The sequence below is a fragment of the Sinocyclocheilus grahami genome, unplaced genomic scaffold (genome assembly GCF_001515645.1).
Source record: "Sinocyclocheilus grahami isolate Dianchi unplaced genomic scaffold, SAMN03320097.WGS_v1.1 scaffold69.1, whole genome shotgun sequence".
Classification (NCBI taxonomy): domain Eukaryota; kingdom Metazoa; phylum Chordata; class Actinopteri; order Cypriniformes; family Cyprinidae; genus Sinocyclocheilus; species Sinocyclocheilus grahami.
In genome coordinates this window covers 1832659-1857001 of record NW_015505248.1, presented here as the reverse complement: position 1 = coordinate 1857001, position 24343 = coordinate 1832659, and the positions used below count along the sequence as shown (strand labels likewise).

Genomic DNA, 24343 nt, shown 5'->3' with positions numbered 1-24343 from the left:
CGCCTTATTTCTTTGCGTGAACATTTGGTCGGCGTTATGCAAATCTTCCCACGTAGTAACGTAGACATGTGGGGGCATGTTAGAATGAGCCGTTTTAGGTAGGAGTGGTTGACTCTTAACTTTTATAAAGAATATCTCTTTGGATTTGAGACTTTAGTCTTTGCAACTTTACAGATCTTCTTTATGCACCAAGAGCTTGTAACACTTCAAAGAGAAAGGAAAAATGGAAATTGCACCATATGACCCCTTTAATTACCAACACACTTTCTGTTCTCCCTGATTTCTTCTTGTGTATTTATACTTCTTGTTTTGTTCAGTACAGTGTCTGGTATTGTTTGTAATTAGAGGTTGGTATGTAATGTAATTTATTTGTTATGTCGAGATGTTATGTAATTTTAACGGCATATTTTCTCATATTAACGAGATGTTACATCGTTAAAACAACATCTTTTTCTCATTAAAACGACATATTTTTCCATAATAACGAGGGGATATGTTGTTAAAATGACATAATTATCTCGTGAAAATCCCAGTCCATCAACCCGGCCTCCGCTGGCCTCTGTAGATCCCTCAGGTCACCCTCAGCTCGCCAAACCCGGTAGGTCATTCACGTCCTACTCCATCGGCATGTCTCCATCAGTCGGCCCCTTGGTGTCACCAGCCCTATTTCCACCATGGCTCCTCTCTCCATGGACTCCACCATTGGCCTGCTCCTGGCTCCTTCCTGGTCCTTAGAACTGTCACTCCTTCTTTTTGCCTGCCCCTCATCTGCCCGTCATCCACCTCCAGAGCCCCTACCCTCCCTCAGTTGGGCTGCTCCACGGTGCAAGGATGTTCTCTGTTCTCCCTGATTTGTCCTTGTGCATTTAAACTCCTTGTTTAATTCAGTTCAGTGTCCAGTATTGTTTGTAAATAGAGGTTGGTTTTCCCCTGCGTTTACTCCTTGGATTTATTAAAAGAACTCTCTTGGATTCCATTCTTTTGTCGTGTGCTTTATACTTAGCAACCTGTGACATTGATACTAGAATGAAACACAAATAAAATATTACATGTCAGTTTGTTTGTTTTTCAACACCTACAACATCTATTGCTGTTTGATTCTGGCCATTGCTATTCAGGTCATTGTTAACATCCGCAAGAAGCAGGTGAGTTTCCTGGAACAGAGAACAAGGTCGTCATATACTCTCAGACTGGCTAAAAAGGTAGGACTCATCTCCTCAATAATAAATAATTACATTTAAATGGTCTACTGTTTATGTACAAAGTGCATACAGTAAAGATTGTTTATTATATTATTTCTTACTTTAATGATACTATTAAATACTGTAAATACCTACTGTAGCTGAAAAAAATTAAATCACTTTATTTAATTTGCATCTTTCTTATTTGTTCTATTGTTTGTTTGTTTTTGCATCTTTGACGCAACTATTATTATTATTAATAATAATAATATTTTTATTTTTTAATAGCACAGATAAAATAAACCAAAAATAACTACCATGTGTTTTGATATATTGTTATTGTGAAATAAAATTACTCTAATCGTGAAATACGATTTTGGTCATATCGCTGGCCCCTAGATTACACTACAAAATGTGTTTTGTGTTAACACCTATTGCTGAGTAACTTGAAATACAGACATAATGTCTGTCATGCTCTTTGATGCATTCTTTTTGATAACAGTAATTAAATTAAATCGCAAGTCACATTGTAGGAGCCTATTTTGCTTCAGTGCCATATTTTGATTCGTGATATTCATATTTTGATTGATATATGAGATTCAGTACCATATTTTGCATATCATGTGATGCATTTCAGCTTTTAATATTTGTTTTACTGCTTTCATTTGTAAACTTACTGTACTCATGTATTCACTTTTATGGAATGCCAAACCTGACAAAATTAGAAATAAATAAATATACAAAGAAATGTAAAAATAAATAAATATATAGATAAATATACAAATACGGAAAATTTCCTTATTTATGTATATTTGTTTATTTTTCCACATTTTATTTATTCTTTTATTTATTTATACATTTATTTATTTCCACATTTATGTATTTATTTACGTATTTATTTCTACATTTCTTTGTCCATAATGAGGAAGACATGTTTTACCTCAGGAATAGTAATCGAGTCAGAGTAGGTGAGGGGTAAGCTTTGAGGCCACAGTGACATCTTGTGGTACCCAAATTAAATACAAGAACTATAGCCTACATGACGTGCCTGTTGATAGTGGGATGAATGACTTAAGCCTAGTTCACACTACACGACTTCAAACGTCGGCAGATCATTGTGCTGTTCAAACATGACTTGATTGTCTGTCTTGAAGTCGCTGTGGTGTTCACACTACGTGACACTATGTAAATGATCCACAACAGGGGGTGACACACTACACGAGCTGACAACAATTCTGTCACCCAATGACTCTATCAGTTCCCCAAACCACGTTTTGTCAAGAAAACACACGCGAAAAGTTGAATGGTAATGACGCGAAACAACAAGTGAAAAAGGAGTTGTTTATTTGAAAATAGATGTCGAGAAGAAATTAGTGCTAATTAGAAATGAGCTGTTTGTGTGATGATTTGTTCTGAAAAATTCCGCTCCATTACTTGGGTGCAAACTTTTCTTAAAGCCACGTTGCTGCTGCTTTTTTTTTTCAAAGCCACTAGAAGGCAAGCCTGCAACCTTTAGCCAAAAAAGCGGTAACGGCTAATGCTAACGCTTCCACTTTGACAGTACGTGGGAAAGGAGACAATAGGCTGTTTTTTAAATGGATATCAATGGAGGAGAGGCTTCAATATGCTGAATAAACAGCTTTTCAGAGGAACAGCTTATCATTTAATGAATTGACAGCCTATCGTCTAATCTTCAACATGTTTTACACTAAACAATACTTTTGGATTGAACTATTTTTAGAGTTTACACCTGGTGGGATTCAGCTTACAGCACTTCTCATTCATTCCTATGGTATCCGTAAACGGCGATTGAGTGTCGCACAACTCTGACTGAAATTCAATGACGTCAAGACTGTAATGTGATTAGTTATTAAGGCACACATGATCCAAGTTGACTGTTACACTATCCCCAATAGTGAATAATACAGACCCTTGTATCTCCCAATACGCTCCGGAGTGGTATTCGAGTGTATCTCATCATGCATCATGTTCTGGAAATAAATTGTGAAACTTTTTGACGAGATAAATAATAACTCCAAAATTATTAAGAATTCACTTTTGGCAGCAGAAAGAGCTTATCAAGAGCTTTCATTTGATATATGTATATATATATCTCCATTTCGCCCAAAATATCAGTTACACCCTTCTGGTTCTCACACCTAGATATAACAGCCACATTTTTGACTGTAGAGGAAGTAACAGTACATCAGTCTAGATGCAAATTGTAATCTACGAGATTCTGTGTACTGTTTTTTTGGTCCAATATGTAATATCTCTGTCTTATCCAAATTTAATAGGAGAAAATTATTGGTTGTTCAGTCTTTTACATTTTTAACACACTCTGTTAGCTTAGATCATTTAGAAGTTTCATCTGGTCTTGTTGAAATATATAGTTGAGTATCATCAGCATAACAATGGAAACTAATCCCGTATATTCTAATAATATTACCAAGGGGCAACATGTATATTAAAAATAGCAAAGGGCCTAGGACAGATCCTTGTGGCACTCCATACTTTACTGGATTTAATTCCCCATTTAAATAGACAAAGTGATAGCGATCGGAAAGGTAGGATCTAAACCATCTTAAAGCCTGCCCTTGAATACCTGTATAGTTTTGTAATCGATCTATGAGTATGTCATGATCTATAGTGTCGAACGCAGCACTATGGTCAAGTAAAACTAGCAATGAGATGCAGCCTTGGTCTGACGCAAGAAGCAAGTCATTTGTAATTTTAACAAGTGCAGTTTCTGTGCTATGATGGGGCTTGAAACCTAACTGAAATTCTTCATAGATATTTTTTGCAGGAAGGAGCACAATTGAGCAGACACCATTTTTTCAAAAATTGTAGACATAAACGGAAGATTTGAAATGGGTCTGTAATTTGCCAGTTCACTAGAATCTAGTTGTGGTTTCTTAATAAGAGGCTTAATAACCGCCAGCTTAAATGGTTTTGTGACATGAACTAACGATAACGACGAGTAAATAATATTGAGAATCGGTTTTTCTGCTACAGGTAACAACTCTTTCAGTAATTTAGTGGGTACAGGATCTAATAAACATGTTGTTGGTTTAGATGCAGTGATATGTTTATTTAGATCTTCCTGTCCTATAGTTGTAAAGCACTACAGTTTTTCTTTGGGTGCAATGAATGAAGCTGAATTACAAAAAACTGTTGATTCTACATTTGTTGTTGTATTTATGATGTATTATGATGTATGATGATCTATTTTATCAGTGAAGAAATTCATAAAGTAATTACTACTAAACTGAGGGAATATTTAGTTTGGGTGACGTCTGATTATTTGTTAATCTAGCCACTGTGCTAAATAAAAACCTTGGATTGTTTTGGTTATTTTCTTTGAGTTTGCAAATATGCTCGGCCCTGGCAACTTTTAAAGCCTGTCTATAGCTGTACATACTGTTTTTCTATGCAATTCTAAAAACTTCCAAGTTAGTTTTTCTCCATTTGCCTTCAAGATTACGAGTTCCCTTTCGATACTTCACTCGAACTGCGTCTTGCTTAGACGCATATGGGAAAAAAAGCCCTTTTCTCCACTCCATGTTCTTTCATTGACACTGAAACTGCACAGCCATTGGTTCGTGCAGTGCTTAGAAAAACGAACCAATGGCGACGAAGCCCACCAAAGCCCGCCATCTGCCTATATAAGTGGGCGCTCGCCACAGGATTCTCAGATTTCTTCTCCTTCAGCGACGACTCAACACTCATCACTGATCCTGAAAGCCTGCTCGCCGTTGACACGCCTTCGCAGCTGGAATCGGGACCTCTCAGCACAGCTGACCTGCTTCTCCGCCGCTACAGCGACGCAGTAGTTCCGGTCCGTTTCCCCTGCCACCATCCGGCGATTCTAAAAGAGCTTATTTCTAGCAGATAAGCCCTAAAAGAGCAAATTCTAGCGACGTTGTTGCAAATGTCACTCTGCGAGTGTGGCTCGTGCAGGGAACCTTGCACGATGCAGAAGAGCAATGAGTATGTCATCTGTCTGGGCAGACCCCAGGCCGAGGTGGACCTCTTCGCCTCAGAAGACAACTCTCACTGCCCAATCTATTTCTCAAAGACCAGGGATGCGTTGGCCCACGATTGGCCCAACCTCCTTCTCTATGCTTTTCCCCCGATTGCTCTGATCCCACGGGTAATCAGGCGAGTGAGGGAACAAGAACACAGGGTTCTCCTGGTGGCCCTCCTTTGGATGAACCAGCTGTGGCTATCGGGGCTAACTCAGCTACTGATAGCGGCCCCTTGGCCTGTTCCACTGAGACATGATCTCCTCTCTCAAGCGAACGGGACATTAAGGGCATCCTCGGCCTGACCAGGTGGACCTCTTCGCCTCAGAAGACAACTCTCACTGCCCAATCTATTTCTCAAAGACCAGGGATGCGTTGGCCCACGATTGGCCCAACCTCCTTCTCTATGCTTTTCCCCCGATTGCTCTGATCCCACGGGTAATCAGGCGAGTGAGGGAACAAGAACACAGGGTTCTCCTGGTGGCCCTCCTTTGGATGAACCAGCTGTGGCTATCGGGGCTAACTCAGCTACTGATAGCGGCCCCTTGGCCTGTTCCACTGAGACATGATCTCCTCTCTCAAGCGAACGGGACATTAAGGGCATCCTCGGCCTGACCTATGGGTCCTGCACCTCTAGCTGCTTGATAGTGGCCCCTTGGCCTGCTCCGCTAAGACAGGATCTCCTCTCTCAAACGAACGGACATTATGGCATCCTCGGCCCGACCTATGGGCCCTGCACCTCTGGCCGCTCTACGGGAGCCCTCGTGCCTCCCAGAGCGAGTCTTAAACACAATTTTGGATGCTAGAGCTCCGTCTACGAGACACCTCTATGCCTTAAAGTGGTCTTTTTTCTCTGCTTGGTGTCGAAACCGCGGCAAAGACCCCCTTACTTCCGATTTGGCAGAGGTGTTGTCATTTCTACAAGAGCTGCTGGATGAGGGACATTCCCCATCGACGCTCAAAGTCTATGTGGTGGCTATAGCGGCCTCTCATGCCCCTATTGAGGGTCAATCGGTGGGCAGAAATAATTTTTCTGCTACAGGTAACAACTCTTTCAGTAATTTAGTGGGTACAGGATCTAATAAACATGTTGTTGGTTTAGATGCAGTGATATGTTTATTTAGATCTTCCTGTCCTATAGTTGTAAAGCACTACAGTTTTTCTTTGGGTGCAATGAATGAAGCTGAATTACAAAAAACTGTTGATTCTACATTTGTTGTTGTATTTATGATGTATTATGATGTATGATGATCTATTTTATCAGTGAAGAAATTCATAAAGTAATTACTACTAAACTGAGGGAATATTTAGTTTGGGTGACGTCTGATTATTTGTTAATCTAGCCACTGTGCTAAATAAAAACCTTGGATTGTTTTGGTTATTTTCTTTGAGTTTGCAAATATGCTCGGCCCTGGCAACTTTTAAAGCCTGTCTATAGCTGTACATACTGTTTTTCTATGCAATTCTAAAAACTTCCAAGTTAGTTTTTCTCCATTTGCCTTCAAGATTACGAGTTCCCTTTCGATACTTCACTCGAACTGCGTCTTGCTTAGACGCATATGGGAAAAAAAGCCCTTTTCTCCACTCCATGTTCTTTCATTGACACTGAAACTGCACAGCCATTGGTTCGTGCAGTGCTTAGAAAAACGAACCAATGGCGACGAAGCCCACCAAAGCCCGCCATCTGCCTATATAAGTGGGCGCTCGCCACAGGATTCTCAGATTTCTTCTCCTTCAGCGACGACTCAACACTCATCACTGATCCTGAAAGCCTGCTCGCCGTTGACACGCCTTCGCAGCTGGAATCGGGACCTCTCAGCACAGCTGACCTGCTTCTCCGCCGCTACAGCGACGCAGTAGTTCCGGTCCGTTTCCCCTGCCACCATCCGGCGATTCTAAAAGAGCTTATTTCTAGCAGATAAGCCCTAAAAGAGCAAATTCTAGCGACGTTGTTGCAAATGTCACTCTGCGAGTGTGGCTCGTGCAGGGAACCTTGCACGATGCAGAAGAGCAATGAGTATGTCATCTGTCTGGGCAGACCCCAGGCCGAGGTGGACCTCTTCGCCTCAGAAGACAACTCTCACTGCCCAATCTATTTCTCAAAGACCAGGGATGCGTTGGCCCACGATTGGCCCAACCTCCTTCTCTATGCTTTTCCCCCGATTGCTCTGATCCCACGAGTAATCAGGCGAGTGAGGGAACAAGAACACAGGGTTCTCCTGGTGGCCCTCCTTTGGATGAACCAGCTGTGGCTATCGGGGCTAACTCAGCTACTGATAGCGGCCCCTTGGCCTGTTCCACTGAGACATGATCTCCTCTCTCAAGCGAACGGGACATTAAGGGCATCCTCGGCCTGACCTATGGGTCCTGCACCTCTAGCTGCTTGACGGGAGCCTTCGTGCCTCCCAGAGCGAGTCTTAAACACAATTTCGGAGGCTAGAGCTCTATCTATGAGACACCTTTACGCCGTAAAGTGTTTTTTTTTCTCAGCTTGGTGTCTAAAGCGCGGCAAAGACCCCCTTACTTCCGATTTGGCAGAGGTGTTGTCATTTCTACAAGAGCTGCTGGATGAGGGACATTCCCCATCGACGCTCAAAGTCTATGTGGTGGCTATAGCGGCCTCTCATGCCCCTATTGAGGGTCAATCGGTGGGCAGAAATAACGCGATCATCCGCTTCCTGAAGGGTGCTAGGAGGCTGAATCCGCCTCGTCCCCCTACCGTCCCTTCGTGGGACCTGCCCACTGTGCTGAGGGTCCTGAAGGGCCCCGCTTTCGAGCCGCTACAGTCTGCCAACATTAGGTTGCTATCACTGAAGACTGCTCTGCTTCTAGCACTGGCATCAGTAAAGTGAATAGGGGACCTGCAGGCGCTCTCTATTAGCTCTGCCTGCCTGGAATTCAGGCCTAACGACGCTAAAGTCGTCCTGAAACCAAGGCACGGTTACATACCTAAAGTGCTCTCCACTCCGTTCAGAGCACAGGTCATTACGCTCTCTGCACTTCCTCCAACTGAAGAGGACAGAGAGCTATCTCTGCTCTGCCGTCAGAGCTTTGAGAATCTATATTGAGCGTTCCGCTCCTTATAGGCCATCGGAACAACTCTTTGTCAGCTTCGGTAACCGCACCAAAGGGCTTCCAGTTACGAAGCAAAGACTCTCTAGATGGATAGTAGACTCCATCTCGCCAGCGTACTCTTCCCATTGGAGTACGGGCCCACTCGACTAGAGGCATCGCCTCGTCTTGGGCATGGTCCAGTGGTGTGTCCGGGTAATCAGGCGAGTGAGGGAACAAGAACACAGGGTTCTCCTGGTGGCCCTCCTTTGGATGAACCAGCTGTGGCTATCGGGGCTAACTCAGCTACTGATAGCGGCCCCTTGGCCTGTTCCACTGAGACGGGATCTCCTCTCTCAAGCGAACGGGACATTAAGGGCATCCTCGGCCTGACCTATGGGTCCTGCACCTCTAGCTGCTTGACGGGAGCCTTCGTGCCTCCCAGAGCGAGTCTTAAACACAATTTCGGAGGCTAGAGCTCTATCTATGAGACACCTTTACGCCGTAAAGTGTTTTTTTTTCTCAGCTTGGTGTCTAAAGCGCGGCAAAGACCCCCTTACTTCCGATTTGGCAGAGGTGTTGTCATTTCTACAAGAGCTGCTGGATGAGGGACATTCCCCATCGACGCTCAAAGTCTATGTGGTGGCTATAGCGGCCTCTCATGCCCCTATTGAGGGTCAATCGGTGGGCAGAAATAACGCGATCATCCGCTTCCTGAAGGGTGCTAGGAGGCTGAATCCGCCTCGTCCCCCTACCGTCCCTTCGTGGGACCTGCCCACTGTGCTGAGGGTCCTGAAGGGCCCCGCTTTCGAGCCGCTACAGTCTGCCAACATTAGGTTGCTATCACTGAAGACTGCTCTGCTTCTAGCACTGGCATCAGTAAAGTGAATAGGGGACCTGCAGGCGCTCTCTATTAGCTCTGCCTGCCTGGAATTCAGGCCTAACGACGCTAAAGTCGTCCTGAAACCAAGGCACGGTTACATACCTAAAGTGCTCTCCACTCCGTTCAGAGCACAGGTCATTACGCTCTCTGCACTTCCTCCAACTGAAGAGGACAGAGAGCTATCTCTGCTCTGCCGTCAGAGCTTTGAGAATCTATATTGAGCGTTCCGCTCCTTATAGGCCATCGGAACAACTCTTTGTCAGCTTCGGTAACCGCACCAAAGGGCTTCCAGTTACGAAGCAAAGACTCTCTAGATGGATAGTAGACTCCATCTCGCCAGCGTACTCTTCCCATTGGAGGACGGGCCCACTCGACTAGAGGCATCGCCTCGTCTTGGGCATGGTCCAGTGGTGTGTCCGTTGCGGATATTTGTGAGGCGGCTGGCTGGGCCTCGCCGTCCACATTCACAAGGTTTTATATTACGAAGCAAAGACTCTCTAGATGGATAGTAGACTCCATCTCGCCAGCGTACTCTTCCCATTGGAGTACGGGCCCACTCGACTAGAGGCATCGCCTCGTCTTGGGCATGGTCCAGTGGTGTGTCCGTTGCGGATATTTGTGAGGCGGCTGGCTGGGCCTCGCCGTCCACATTCACAAGGTTTTATAAACTGGAAGTCCCGGCCTTGCAGGCCAGGGTCCTTTCCACTTGAACTTACATGCGCTGCGTAAACAGATCTGGCAGAGAGCCCTTGGTCGTATCACGCCCAAGTTCTCTGGCATTGTTTCACCTGTTAGCTCTCGACCCCTGGGTGTCGAAGTTATGGGAATACTCTGGAACGATTAACCAGGCCGGGTGTGACCTAGGAAGCTCAGCCCGTCTTAGCCTTGGGTTATTTTTGACTTCTCTATGAGCATTGGTTGCTTATGGAAGTTTATACCTTTAGTCGTTCCACTACATTAGCACGGCGTGATTGTACTATGTTCCCATATGCGTCTAAGAAAGACGCAGTACGAGTGAAGTATCGAAAGGGAACGTACTCGGTTACTAACATAACCTCGGTTCCCTGAGATACGGGAACTGAGTTGCTTGCCGTGCTATGTAGCTGCACGTTTCACGACTTCAGTCGAAGTAACCTGAGAATCCTGTGGCGAGCGCACGCTTATATAATAATAATTAATAATAATTAAAGTAAGTTTCTTTCTCAAGAGAATGGGTATTGCTGTTGTACCATGGCGTAGTACGTTTTTCTTGAACCTTTTTTAATTTGATGGGGGCAACAGCTTCTAATGTATTAGAGAAGATAGTGCCCATATTGCTAGTCATTTCGTCTAGTTCATGTGTATTTATGGGTACAGAGAGCAGTTGAGATAAATCAGGCAGTTTATTTGTGAATCTATCTTTGGTAGTTGGAGCAATAGTTCTACCCGGACGATAACGCAGAGCCATATAGTTAATATCAGTAATAGGCAGCATGCACAATACAAGGTAGTGGTCAGTAACATCGTTACTTTGAGGTACTATATATCATTAAGATCAATTCCATGCGATATAATTAAATCTAGCATATGATTAAAACGATGAGTGGGTCTGGTTATGTTTAGCTTGACTCCAAAAGAGTTTATTAAGACTGTAAACGCAAGTCCTAACGCATCATTTATATTATCAACATGAATGTTAAAGTCTTCGACAATTAGCGCTTTATCAACATTAACCAATAGTTTTGAGAGGAAATCTGCAAATTCTTTTAGGAAATCTGTATACGGCCCTGGTGGTCTATACACAGTAGCCAGAGCAAGAGATAGGAGAGATTTATTTTGTTTATCTGACAGTGTAACATTAAGCAGAATTATTTCGAATGAGTTAAACCTGTATCCTGTTTTCTGAGTAACATTGAGAATATCACTATATATTGTTACAACACCGCCACCACGACCAATCTGACGGGACTCATGCTTATAACAGTAGCTTGGTGGAGTAGACTCATTTAGACCAATAATATAGTCATTTGGTTTGAGCCAGGTTTCAGTAAAGCAGAGTACATCAGAACTATTCTCTGTGATCATTTCATATACAGTAACTGCTTTGGGTGCGAGTGATCTAATGTTTAAGAGCCCAAGCTTTAAAAAATGTTTTTGTAAATTAATTTTTCCGGTTTAATCACGATCAGGTTTTTTTTAGATCCTGCATTAAATTTATATTTTGACCTCACTATTCGGGGAACAGACACATTCTTTATAGATTGGACAACACAAGTACTTCTATCATTTAAGTGGGTAGAACAAAAGCAATCATAGCCGTTATTTGAGAATTGGCTTACTAGTCATATGGAGCGTAGCGTCCTGGAGATGCTGTCCGACAGGAGTTTTGCTCCGACTCTACTGGAGTGCAGGCCATCAGCACTAAAAAGCCTAGGTCGCTCCCAGAAAAGATTCCAATTATTAACAAAGAGCAGTATCTGTTCTTTACACCATGACAATAACCATTCATTTAAAGCAAACAGTCTACTGAACCTTTCGTGTCCTTGTCGATACATGGGAAGCGGTCCTGACATGACGATCCTCATCGCGGGCGATGTGCTGCATACTGTCTCGATCAGGCTCCTGAAGTCCCTCTTCAGAGTCTCCGCCTGCCGCAGCTTGGTGTCATTCTCGCCCACGTGCAGCACGATAGTGCCGATGCTCTCATCGCCCTTCAGGATCGCGGGTATCTGCACAGAAACATAGAGAAAACAAGCACCCGGAAAAGAGTGAGTGTGCAATTTACATTTAGCTAGGGCAGCACGGACATGCTGGACGATGGAGTCTCTGACGATCACGGCATCGCGTTTCGTCTCGCGGTCTGCACCGAGTGCAGCTCGAACGTGTCCTCACCTGCACTCAAAGGTAGACTCAAATCCACCATTTAAACCAAATAACAGTGAGTAAAAGAATGGAGTGTAAGCAATGTAAGCAAGATTAGCGGCAACTGCACTAGCAATGCTAATGGGCTATAAGCTAGTAGCAGACTTGGCAAATCAAAATAAAACTAGTGATAACAAGGTGCTCCGATTGTTTTTGTTGTAGAATACAATGGGGATATATTCACAGGTTATAGAAACAAACCTTGAGAGTGGAAGGGGAACGGCCCTTATCCAACAGCTATTGGAGGAAGCACAATATCACCGATATGTCACAGGAAGTTGAGTCCTTGCCACGGGTTGTGCACCAGGCAGAGAAGACAGACCATTTAAGGGTATAGAGGGGTCTCGTAGATGGGGCTCTAGCCTGTGAGATAGTATTTAAGACACCCTCAGGGAGGTTTGTTGGCTCCCATCGAGAGCCCATAGGTGCAGAGCCCACATTTCGGGTTGGGGGTGCCAAATTGTCCTGTTCGCCTGAGAGAGAAGAATCGAAAGAAGAATCGTCCATGTCTTTAGAAAAGTAAGTTGGGCAATGAGAGTTGTCTTTTGAGGCAAAGAGGTCAACCTCTGCCCTGCCAAAGATCTCCCAGATTCTTAGCACCGTTTGCGGATGGAGCATCCACTCCTCTGAGACATGCTATCATCTAGAGGATCGTCCTCGATTCCACCAAACCGTGCGGATCTCAGATTGTCCCCTGCCGCCATCTGGCGGGCCTAAAAGAGCAAATTTAAAAGAGCAAATTCGTGCCGTTGTTGCAAATGTCGCACCGTCATTGCACCTCGTGCAGAACTTCCCTGCACGCTGATGACAGTGCATATTTGCTCTTTTAAATGTGTTCTTTTAGGCTCGCCAGATGACAAAAAGTTGTTTAAGATGGAAAGAAACCTTCACACTACATACAATGGCATATTTGTTCTCAGCTTTTGTTGAATTTTGATCATTTAAATTGTTAAACAATATTTTATCTTTACTTTAAGATAAGGACAAAGGTGTTGCTAGGATGTGGACATTTAAAAAATTTTAAAAACCCACTGCTCCATCTTCAGGTACTGTAAATTATTTATTTTCTCTCATTTTCTCAGTGAAACAGAACAATTAAGATATGAAACAGTGGTTGAATTATGTTGGAACCCAGCAAAATATAATGTGCAATATAGATCAACATTACAACAGTAAAATAGCCCAAAATAAAAATAAAAAATGATATTGATTAAATATTCTGTTTGGTTAAACAGAGTATGATGAACCCTGGCGGTCCTTGGACTGGAAGTAAGCTCTGAAGACCTTTTTCCAAGTTAAGCTTATTACTCTGAAAAACTTGATTCTGATTGTTTAATCACAACATTCCATGGTCATATTTGTGTAATGACAACTAAACTGAATGACCATTGTTTCAGGCAACATTTTTCCTACATACTGATTTCATGCCTCTCGTAGCACTCTGAGGTATTTTATTCTCATATAGACAATGAGCAAAATAAGCCTTTACAAAAATGTAAACGGTTCAGAATCTGTGCACTTCTGTTCAATTCTGAAGTTTTATTTGCACAGTTTTATTCAGCATCTTAACTTAAGTTGATACTTTTCATCTTTCACTTTTTAGTTTTATTTAGATTTATTCTGCATCTTGCATTTTGTGTTGCTATACAAGTTAATATGTGTTGATGCTTTTCATCTTTCTGTTTCTAAAATGACATGAGGCTGCATTTGTAGGCCAACAGTGTGTTTCCTACCTTTTAAAATTCTCTTTCTAGCAAAGATAGACAAAATATTTTGTCAACAATAATCAACTTCAAACCTGGGAACAAAGAAATCAAGACTCTGAGAATTCTTCTGTATGGACCGCAAGGTGCTGGAAAATCAAGCTTCTTCAACTCTGTAAATAACACTCTCCAGGGGCGCATCACTACCAGAGCCCTGGCACAATCAACAGAGACTGGTGGAAGTTTTACTTTGAAGGTAAAAACATTTTGAGAGAGAGAGAGAGTCACGGTCATTTTCAGTTTTTTTTTCTTGTTCCTCTTAGCCTGAGTTCTCATTCATTGTTTCTGATTGCATACCTGTTGCTTGTCCCATTGATTACTATTCCCTGTGTATTTAAGCCCTCATGTGTATTTGCCTGTGTTATGCATCTTTTGTGGATTAATGTAGCAGTGCTACGTGACAGAACACTAAAGCCCAGAAAAGATTTACAAGACATGGATATCTCCCCTCTACGGTGGCCCAGTAGTGTACAGCACAACAAAATCTTCACAACACAACGAAATTGCTACAACACAATGGAAACAAGCCACAATGAGCAAAATTAGCACAACACAATGGAAATAAGCCAAAACACAACGAAATCTCCACAACACAATGAAATCGCCTCACAATGGAAATAAGCCAAAACACAACGAAATCTCCACAACACAATGAAATCACCACAACACAATGGAAAGAAGTCACAACAAAATTCACACAACAAAACTCCTTTTTCTTGGCCACTATAGAGGATGTGTTAAAACTCTAGAGGTAATGATTTAAAGAAATTCTGATTTTGGGCAGTTTACTATCATAAGCCAAGTTATTTATATGGCTATGTGAATTTAAAGTGTCATTTAAAAATCCTGGTGCAGTAAAAGCTCTCTAAACTTAGTATATTTTTAGAACATTAACTCTAGCACGAAGCCCAAATTTTAGCTTTAAAGCATCGTGTACGTGGCCACGAGAAACAATGTTATGAAATGAATTCAACAGTAATAATGTGTGCAAGTTCAGAAGTCCATAAAAACATTTGTATGGTATTGGTATAGTAAATTGTTCAAACTTAGGGTTTTGTTAGTCCAGTACCACTATATAAAGTTTGCATTTTACACCTCTATATAAGGCAGTGGCTATTTGCAGTGTAGAATATTTTAGATGCTGTTTACACTAATTGACAATAGAAAGTATGGCAACACTTTATAATAACTGCATGCTATGAATCATTAGTTAAGCATCAGTAAACAATTAATTCATCATTTATAAAGCATTGTCCCGACATTAATAGACATTAGTAAGCAGTTTATAAATACAGCTATAAATGCTTTATTCTTCATTTATAAGCATGTATATAATATGCTTAATAATTGTATTTTCATACTTTATTAATGATCAATTTATCATTTCTAAATTAAGTATTACATTATTTACAAACCAGTTAGTAAGGAGTTATCAGTGGTTCATGAGATCATTTAGAAAGTATAAGTGATTAATAAACTATTTGAATGTTCATTTATACATCTTATTATTCAGGCATAAAGTAACAATTACTCAGTGCGTTAATTAATGCTTTATTAACACGTATTCGTGATTAATTCAGGTAGTTATAAAACATGTACTACTTGTCAGTTAACTATTTTTGTGAGATTTAAAGGCTCAGTTATCTTCTAAACAGAAAAAGGAAAGAAACACAACACAGAGGGATACAGAACATATAAATATTTATTTTCATTAAAAAAATTACACTGTACAACTGTACACCTCATATAAAATGAAAAATAAACCTCTGCAATACCATAGAAAAATTTTAAATCCTGTACACCTCCAGAAAACATAACTGTGCACCAAAATGAATCTGCAATCTGATATAAAAATACATTTCTGTAAAGTACAAACATTGCTGAATAAAAATTTAAGAGTGCAAACACTGGATTACAGAAGTGCCAAAATACAACAAATAAAAATTTTATAAAACAATAATAATAATATAATAAAATATGTCAAAACTGTGTCAAAAATACCTCAGTACTAACTTTCAAACATTAGAGAACAGCAGTGCAGATCGTGGATGAGTTTAGGTTCATTGTACAACTTTAGTTTGTTTTAGTAAGATTTAGTGTGAAAACTTCCCCAGATCCTAGGTCAGTTCACTTTTGTTTTAGGGGCAGCAGCTTGCCAGAAACCTTAAAGGCTTTGATAGTATCTTGTATAGCTAGATCCTCATGAATTGCAGCAGCACACTGTGTGGAAAATGCACTAAGTTTATCTGACTGCTGTGTTTTTAAGGAGTTCCTTATACTTGTCATGTGCAGTGATGTACAGCTCTGCGAATGAAGCATTGACCACCACTGTGTTCCGGTCCACACCAACATGTTTGAAAGCAGCTGACATGGTCCCTCCCCTACTGAAATGCCTAATATTTTTTTTTGTATCGGGCCACCACCTGTTGTGGTGTTTGAGCTGTAATTCAAAGAAAACAGAATAAGTGTTAGTAGTTGGTTTAATTATTCTTGCACACCCTTTGACACACACATTTGACTCATAGATTGTTCCAATCTACAATATGACACATAGTGTGCAAATTTTAAAAAAAATATATATATTTTTTATTATTATTATTTTTTTAACAGTGCTTTAGCTAACCAAATAATATTTATCTTAAGGGTAGTTTCTGTAGTTTGCTGTAAGTTCTTCCAGAGTGAAGTAAATGGTAGCTTATTAAGTTATGATTTAATGCAATAAATGCAGCTTAAGTCACCCTGTAGATGGTCTACCATGTTAATGTGACATCATGCAGGAAGAACCAGCCAAGAGAGAAACAAATGTACAGCAGACATAACCAATGGCAAACCATAACCCAGTGAGTGGAAAGGGTGTAAACAGCATTCTAACCTCTCTGATGTGTCTTCATTTCCATTTTCTTTGACTTCTTCCCATACTTTTTTCCTTTCCCCTTCCTTTTCGTCCTCTTCTTCTTCCTGTCCTCCTCTGATGAGTGTATCTGTAGTTGCCTGTGTGTCACCAAAGTCTGTAAAGTAAAGTCACGTTTTCAAAAAAGAAGAAGAAGTAATGCTGTTAGGATTGTTCCAACGTGCTCTGACGCAAAATTACAATCTCACATAGTGTTTATTAATTTTACGGGTCAGCTAACTGTGAGGTGACACTGCGGAGTATATTTTTCAAGTGTTTATATGTGTAATCGCTTTGCTAGTTGAATTAATTCATTACCATACAAATAAATAACCTCTCCGGCGCTCCCACGGACGGTTCGCTCGCGCGCAGGTAACGTTACTGCGAGTGTGGATGAACAAATACTGACGTTACAGTGGGCTTTATCATGATATCAAAAAGTAATTACTGATTACTTATTAATATGATAATCTTCTGTAACAGTGCTTTCAGTCATTGATTTAATTATTTTCTAAAAACTGTTAAATTATATAAAATAAAAATATTTAGGTGCCTTTATTGAGTTTGCATTTATCAAATGTTGTTGTTGCATAGATTTGATGCTTAGTTATAATGTGAGTTTACTTTTATAAGCCACTTTTTTGTGTGAAGTTAAGCTCAGTAATGTTCCAGTGTGCTGTAAAAGAAAAGATGAATCTTTTTGTTTCAAGTTGAAAGTTATTTGCTGATGTAGTGCAACCACAATACAATTTATTATACCAGAAAATACTAACTTTTTCTGTGTGCAATAATAATCAATCAATCAATCAATAAATTATTACTGTGTCCACTTTACATTAAAGTTCACTTTGACTAGTTACTAATGTTTAATACTCATTAATAAATAGTTCACAGCTGTGTTCACTTTACAGGTTTGCTTTCACAGGTTATTAATATTTGTAACTCATTAATAAAATGGTTCACAGGTGTTCACTTTACATTAAGGTTCGCTTTCACAGGTTATTAACGTTTATAACTCATTAATAAATGGTTCACAGGTGTTCACTTTACATTAAGGTTCGCTTTCACAGGCTATTAATGTTTATAACTCATTAATAAATGTTCATAGGTGATCTCTTTACATTAAGGTTCACTTTCACAGGTTACTAACCTTTATAAATCATTAATAAATGGAGAATTACATTAAGGTTCACAGGTAATATTGAAATAAAAATGTTCAATATTATCTCATCAAGTCATGGTTGTGCTTTTATGATTTTTCCCCCAAAATAAAATTCAAGATGATAATTTCATCTTGATAAACAAAATATATCAGTTTCTAATCATTGCTGTGGATAGACATCATGAACTTTGCGGAGAATCTTGGGTAAGGTACAGAGTAGATTCTGGTAAGAAACATAGTAAGTGACATAAGTCATGAGATATAAATGAGAAAACCATAAATACAACACCCTTCAGTCTTGCTATAATAGTACATTTTTTGCTGCCTCATGAAATAAATCAGGAATCTGGTTTTGAGTGAAATAAGTATCAATACATATATTTGTTAAGCATTTATAGCATGTGAGTTAAAAATGGCTCACTCTTTGGCAGGTATTGCATCAAAATTACCCTTTTATTCATGCATTTATAACTGCATATCAATGAGTTATAATGCATTTGTAAATGAGTTATTAGTCATTTATGAACACCTTTATAAACGCTTTATAAAGGGAACCTTAAAGTAAAGTGTTACAAAGTTAATTAATTATGAAGTGAGTTTAATTGGGCAGTATAACATTATTTACTAGTATCAACCCTTATCAACAAGTCTTTGTAAAAAGAATGGTTAGCAGATTTATTTGTAAAGTAACAGCCTCGACAGCTGTGCTGAATTAATGTTCAGTGTTTCTCATTTAGAAACAAAGCAAGTCTTAATGAATGGATAATTGAATCATTGACTCAATCCATTTGTTCAAAAACAGATTCATTCAGGAATTAACCACCACAGTGTTGCTCTGAGATGCCCAAATGTTCTGCTCAGGCTTTGTTTGGAACTATTTTCATTGGTGAAACAGAATTTTTTTTAACTCGCTAAATATTAACTTCTTGTTTGTTGAACTGTTATATAAAATCAATATCACATTTGCGATTGCGCTCAGCACTCTTTGGCACTCTTAACGCTTTATAAAGGGAACCTTAATGTAAAGTGTTACAAAGTTAATTAATTATGAAGTGAGTTTAATTGGGCAGTATAACATTATTTACTAGTATCAACCCTTATCAACAAGTCTTTGTAAAAAGAATGGTTAGCAGATTTATTTGTAAAGTAACAGCCTCGACAGCTGTGCTGAATTAATGTTCAGTGTTTCTCATTTAGAAACAAAGCAAGTAACTGTCTTAATGAATGGATAATTGAATCATTGACTCAATCCATTTGTTCAAAAACAGATTCATTCAGGAATTAACCACCACAGTGTTGCTCTGAGATGCCCAAATGTTCTGCTCAGGCTTTGTTTGGAACTATTTTCATTGGTGAAACAGAATTTTTTTTAACTCACTAAATATTAACTTCTTGTTTGTTGAACCCTGCAGTTACAAATGCATAAATAATGTTTTGATATTTTAAACATAAAACATTCAAAACTGATGTTTGAAATTATTAAAAAAATTAAAAGGTACCTTAAATGTGAAATTAAAACCGCCAGTAGGTGGCAGCAAGTCACAGTTAATAAGTGAGTCATTGCGATTAAACCGAATCATTTAAACGGTTGATTCATTCAGGAACTAAACACCATCATGTTGCTTAGAGACGCAAAACAGTGCTGTGGCTTTGTTTGAAATGATTTTTGTTGGCGAAAAAGAAAATCAGGCAATATGGTGTCTAAAACGTAAGTTTCTAAATATTAACTTCTTGTTTGTTGAACTGTTATATAAAATCAATATCACATTTGCGATTGCGCTCAGCACTCTTTGGCACTCTTGCTTATGTGATATTACTTGACTACATTATATCTTATAAATATATATATATATATATATATATATATATATATAAACATACAGGGTTATGGCCTATGCTAATTTCACCCTTACACTCTCATGCTGATATCACGAGACAGCTTTTCACCTTGACAAGAAATATCGTCATACTTTAATATTGTGAGATCTCATGGCTCAAGATCTCGTCACACCCCTATCAATGAGTGACACACAGAAAGCAGCAAATCACAGGTGGATTTGGTAGCGATGTTCATATACTCAAAATCCTGCCACTTGTATGTGTACAGCTCTTCATGCTCCCCCGCCCCTGCCCCGTTTGACTTGTTATTTGCAAGGGCATTTCTTCTGGGAGGGGGAAGCAAAGTCACAGTCATGTTCTGTTTGGCTTTGATTCCTTGTTTCTGTAAGTCTTATTCTTGTTCATTTTGTTGCCATAGTTTCTGATTAAGTTACACACCTGTTTCTTGTCCCATTGATCAGCATTGTTATGTATTTAAGTCCTCAGTTATCTCTTATACATATACTGTTTAAAGTAACAAACAAAACAACAAACAATGTTTGAATTTTATTTTCAGTGCAACACATACAAAATGAGGACGGACAAGGCTGGCTCTTTTTATCCTTCGGAAATTCAAATGCAAAAGGAATTGCGATTCCATTTGAGTTTTGGCAAGTTACATGCGCGACGCAGCGAGAGTGAAAAAGCAGAATGGTAATTAATATTGCTGTTTAAATATGACAGGCTCGTAACTCCTAAGACATGGGAAATACAGTTGCAAATGGACTTTGCTTTTTCATTTGAAATGTGGCAGTCACTGTGCGTTCGTGAAAGCGAAAATGCAAACGCTAATGCAGGATTTGCAATTGCATTTGGATTATGTCACAATTTATGCGTCCACATATTGAAAACGCAATTGAAAATACAATTTGCTATTCTATTTGAAAATTGTCCGGAATATCGTCCCATACATTTTATCCTTTCACCTTCACTGACATTGCTGGTATGCACAATGAAAGTAACTCAATAAAGACTGATGACATCAACAGATTATTAAATGGTCACATCATCGATGGTTACACTGTACGTATATTTAATTTAAGAAATGTAAGCATTAAGACTTTTCATGAAATGTTGTAGTAAACTTTACAATAGCTACATGATAAAGAAACCGGTGAAAATAAATGCATGCAGAGCAACTAGAACAATCTTTTAAATTGGTTGAAATTCTGGAATTGTGGATGAACTGATTGATTTTTAGTGTAAAAATGTATCATGATTGCAATGCTACAACATTTCAAGTGGCTTATTACCACTTGAATTTTTTTATCTTTTCTTTCTTTCTTTTTTTATATGATGCACTTGTAGTTTATTTACTGATTCTGTCTGCTCAGTTTAACCCATTAAGTTCAATTACTGAAGAAGACCAAAAATACAAAAGAAACCCCATACTGAAAGACAGGATTCACTGTCTGGTGGCTGTTCTTCCTGCTAATACTGTTTCTGTGATGCTTGAGGAGGTATTTGGAAAAATGGGAGCAGTTCGGGAGAAAGCACGAGATCTGCGTGAGTCATATTTAATCTACACCTTTATTCACAAAAGCTATATGTTGGGTGGATGAGTATCGCAAATAATATAAACAGTCAATAATCATTGAGAAAGCTGCACACCATACTAAAATACAAAGGGGACGTAAAATTATCGATATCATAATTTGAGTAAATTTTCTATAAGTTATATTGTGGAATATTTATAATTCATTATATCACAGGCATTCCGCAAGCCATAATCATGACCAAGGTGGATGAAGTGTGTCCACTAGTTAAAGACAATCTTGAGAAGATCTACAAGAGCAAAATCATAAAACAGAAGGTATAGTACTTTAAATTTAATTTGCGACCAAGGTAAATTTGGTACTGATATAATAGAGTTTATTATATTTTACATGGAAAATTAAAGGTTTTGATATATGATATTAGATGATTAATGTGGGATTCAGTCTCATTACATATTCCATGTGGCAGATTAGGTGTGACCTATATTCTTTGTCCTTTTATTTTCTGTCATCTGTATATAAAAAGTGTGTATATATATATTCTCTTTGCAGATGGAGGAGTGTTCTTCCAGACTAGGAGTTCCTATGACTTGCATTTATCCTGTGAAGAACTACCATGAGGAACGTGTCACTAATGACACAATGGATGTTCTGATTTTAGATGCTTTGCAAAATATTGTTAACTTTGCCAATGACTTTGTGGAGGAACAAATAGACAATGAATAGACGATAAATCTTTCTGATTTCCAGATTGTGTAGGATGTTTTTTTTTTTTTTGAACAGACAATGTATACAATGTGTACTGTGTGTTTAAAATAATTACCTTTAGTGCTCCATATCCATTTGCTAATATGAGTAAAGATGTGTGTAATAGTATCTTTCAGTGATCTGTGGGTGAGATATGCCACTAAATCCACTTTTAGAGATATTCCCACATGCATTTTATAAGTCATTGTTCTTGTTATATTATGTTATTGTGAGTTCAGTGATATTCATATATATTGTTTGCAGTTGTTTCCTGTTCTCATATAAATAAATATATGTGGAAGGGACCTTCATGAAGGGATTCAGTTATTCAGTTTCATTTGGAATGTCCCTACAAAGGGTTCAAAACTGTGGTTTGGAATTCACCCAGTTTGTGCTAAAATAAAGTCACACTCACAGTACTCACAAATACTCACAATACTGAAATCAATGCATAATAAGTCTAACCTTAACATATTTTAGTTTTAATTAAAAAAGATACCTAGCTGTTTGAATGCTATGGTAGTCAATCAATTCACGTCAATGGTTGAATTTTGTGTAGTCTACCAGATGCAAAGTTGTATTTTGCAGATAAAGAGTGCACCAAATGAAAAACCACGTTACAACTGAATTAATCAAAATTTCAGGTAGGAAGTCAACCACAAAAAATAAATAAATACATCCACATAGTGTTTACAGAACTGAACAATTAGTTGTTAAAGAGTACAGTATTTGGAAGCTGTGTTTTCCAAAAACAAAATGTAAAGTTATCACATGACTGTATTCTGGCTGACTTTAAAGTAGGACATTAAAGCTGCAGTATATAACTTTTTTGGTTAAAAGAATAACAAAAATTAGTTATTGAACAAGTAGCTAAGACATCAGTGTTCAAATCTGTCTACCTATTTAACAGAATATGCAATGGTAAACTCAAATCAATTCAAATCACATTTATTTGAATAGTGCTTTTCAGAATTATTGTTTCAAAGTAGCTTTACAGAAGGTGCATGTTCCTACATTACAAAAAAAGGTAATGTCTATATAATAGACTGTACAGGTATCAAGCAGATAATGCAATTGTGTAGTTAGTTAACAATAGTTTGTAGTTAATATGCACTGCGTAGCTACTGTTCATAATATTTGCAAGCACAAGATAATGATGTATATTTGATCACATGTACTGGAGCAGAAGTTATGGGATGCGTTATGTGTATGCATGGCTAAAAAGACATGTCTTTAATCTATATGTAACCTTCAAACAAAAGACATCTTAATGAAATTTCGCGCTCTTTCAGGTTTCCCCCCACCCTTCTCTTTCTAGTCCCATCTGTAGAGCTTATGGAAATCATGAGGGTTACTCTGGAACAGTAAATTTTTCATAGATCGGCAAACCTGTCTCTTTACAGTACCCTCATAACTCAGGTAGGAAGTCAACCACAAAAAATAAATAAATACATCCACATAGTGTTTACAGAACTGAACAATTAGTTGTTAAAGAGTACAGTATTTGGAAGCTGTGTTTTCCAAAAACAAAATGTAAAGTTATCACATGACTGTATTCTGGCTGACTTTAAAGTAGGACATTAAAGCTGCAGTATATAACTTTTTTGGTTAAAAGAATAACAAAAATTAGTTATTGAACAAGTAGCTAAGACATCAGTGTTCAAATCTGTCTACCTATTTAACAGAATATGCAATGGTAAACTCAAATCAATTCAAATCACATTTATTTGAATAGTGCTTTTCAGAATTATTGTTTCAAAGTAGCTTTACAGAAGGTGCATGTTCCTACATTACAAAAAAAGGTAATGTCTATATAATAGACTGTACAGGTATCAAGCAGATAATGCAATTGTGTAGTTAGTTAACAATAGTTTGTAGTTGATATGCACTGCATAGCTACTGTTCATAATATTTGCAAGCACAAGATAATGATGTATATTTGATCACATGTACTGGAGCAGAAGTTATGGGATGCGTTATGTGTATGCATGGCTAAAAAGACATGTCTTTAATCTATATGTAACCTTCAAACAAAAGACATCTTAATGAAATCTCGCGCTCTTTCAGGTTTCCCCCCACCCTTCTCTTTCTAGTCCCATCTGTAGAGCTTATGGAAATCATGAGGGTTACTCTGGAACAGTAAATTTTTCATAGATCGGCAAACCTGTCTCTTTACAGTACCCTCATAACTTTTTTCACAATTCTTTCAGAATAAAGAAAAAAAATCCCTGAGTAAGCTTAGCCTGCTGGGAAAAAGTTGGCTGATCCATCAAACCTGCTCTCGTTCTTTGCCCTATTCAGCCTTGTTAGCTAATTGAATATATGAAAAGTGGGGATACAGATCTGAGTGGGATTTTCACCAACCC

At 38.8% G+C, this 24343-nt stretch overlaps 1 protein-coding gene and 1 long non-coding RNA gene across 2 annotated transcripts; both read left to right on the top strand.

Annotated features, from left to right (window-relative positions):
• Positions 1–1149: 1149 nt before the first annotated feature.
• On the top strand, positions 1150–13452 carry LOC107585343 (uncharacterized). Its single transcript, XR_001609237.1, has 3 exons — positions 1150–1202; positions 13019–13087; positions 13277–13452. It is a non-coding gene; the product is annotated as an uncharacterized lncRNA (long non-coding RNA).
• Positions 13453–13676: 224 nt separating this feature from the next.
• On the top strand, positions 13677–21956 carry LOC107585359 (interferon-induced protein 44-like). The gene is made up of 6 exons (XM_016272361.1): positions 13677–14000; positions 20252–20290; positions 20647–20757; positions 21069–21240; positions 21447–21547; positions 21783–21956. The coding sequence occupies exons 2-6, from the start codon at positions 20267–20269 to the stop codon at positions 21954–21956; spliced, it is 582 nt and encodes a 193-aa protein (XP_016127847.1). The 5' UTR covers positions 13677–14000; positions 20252–20266.
• Positions 21957–24343: the final 2387 nt, after the last annotated feature.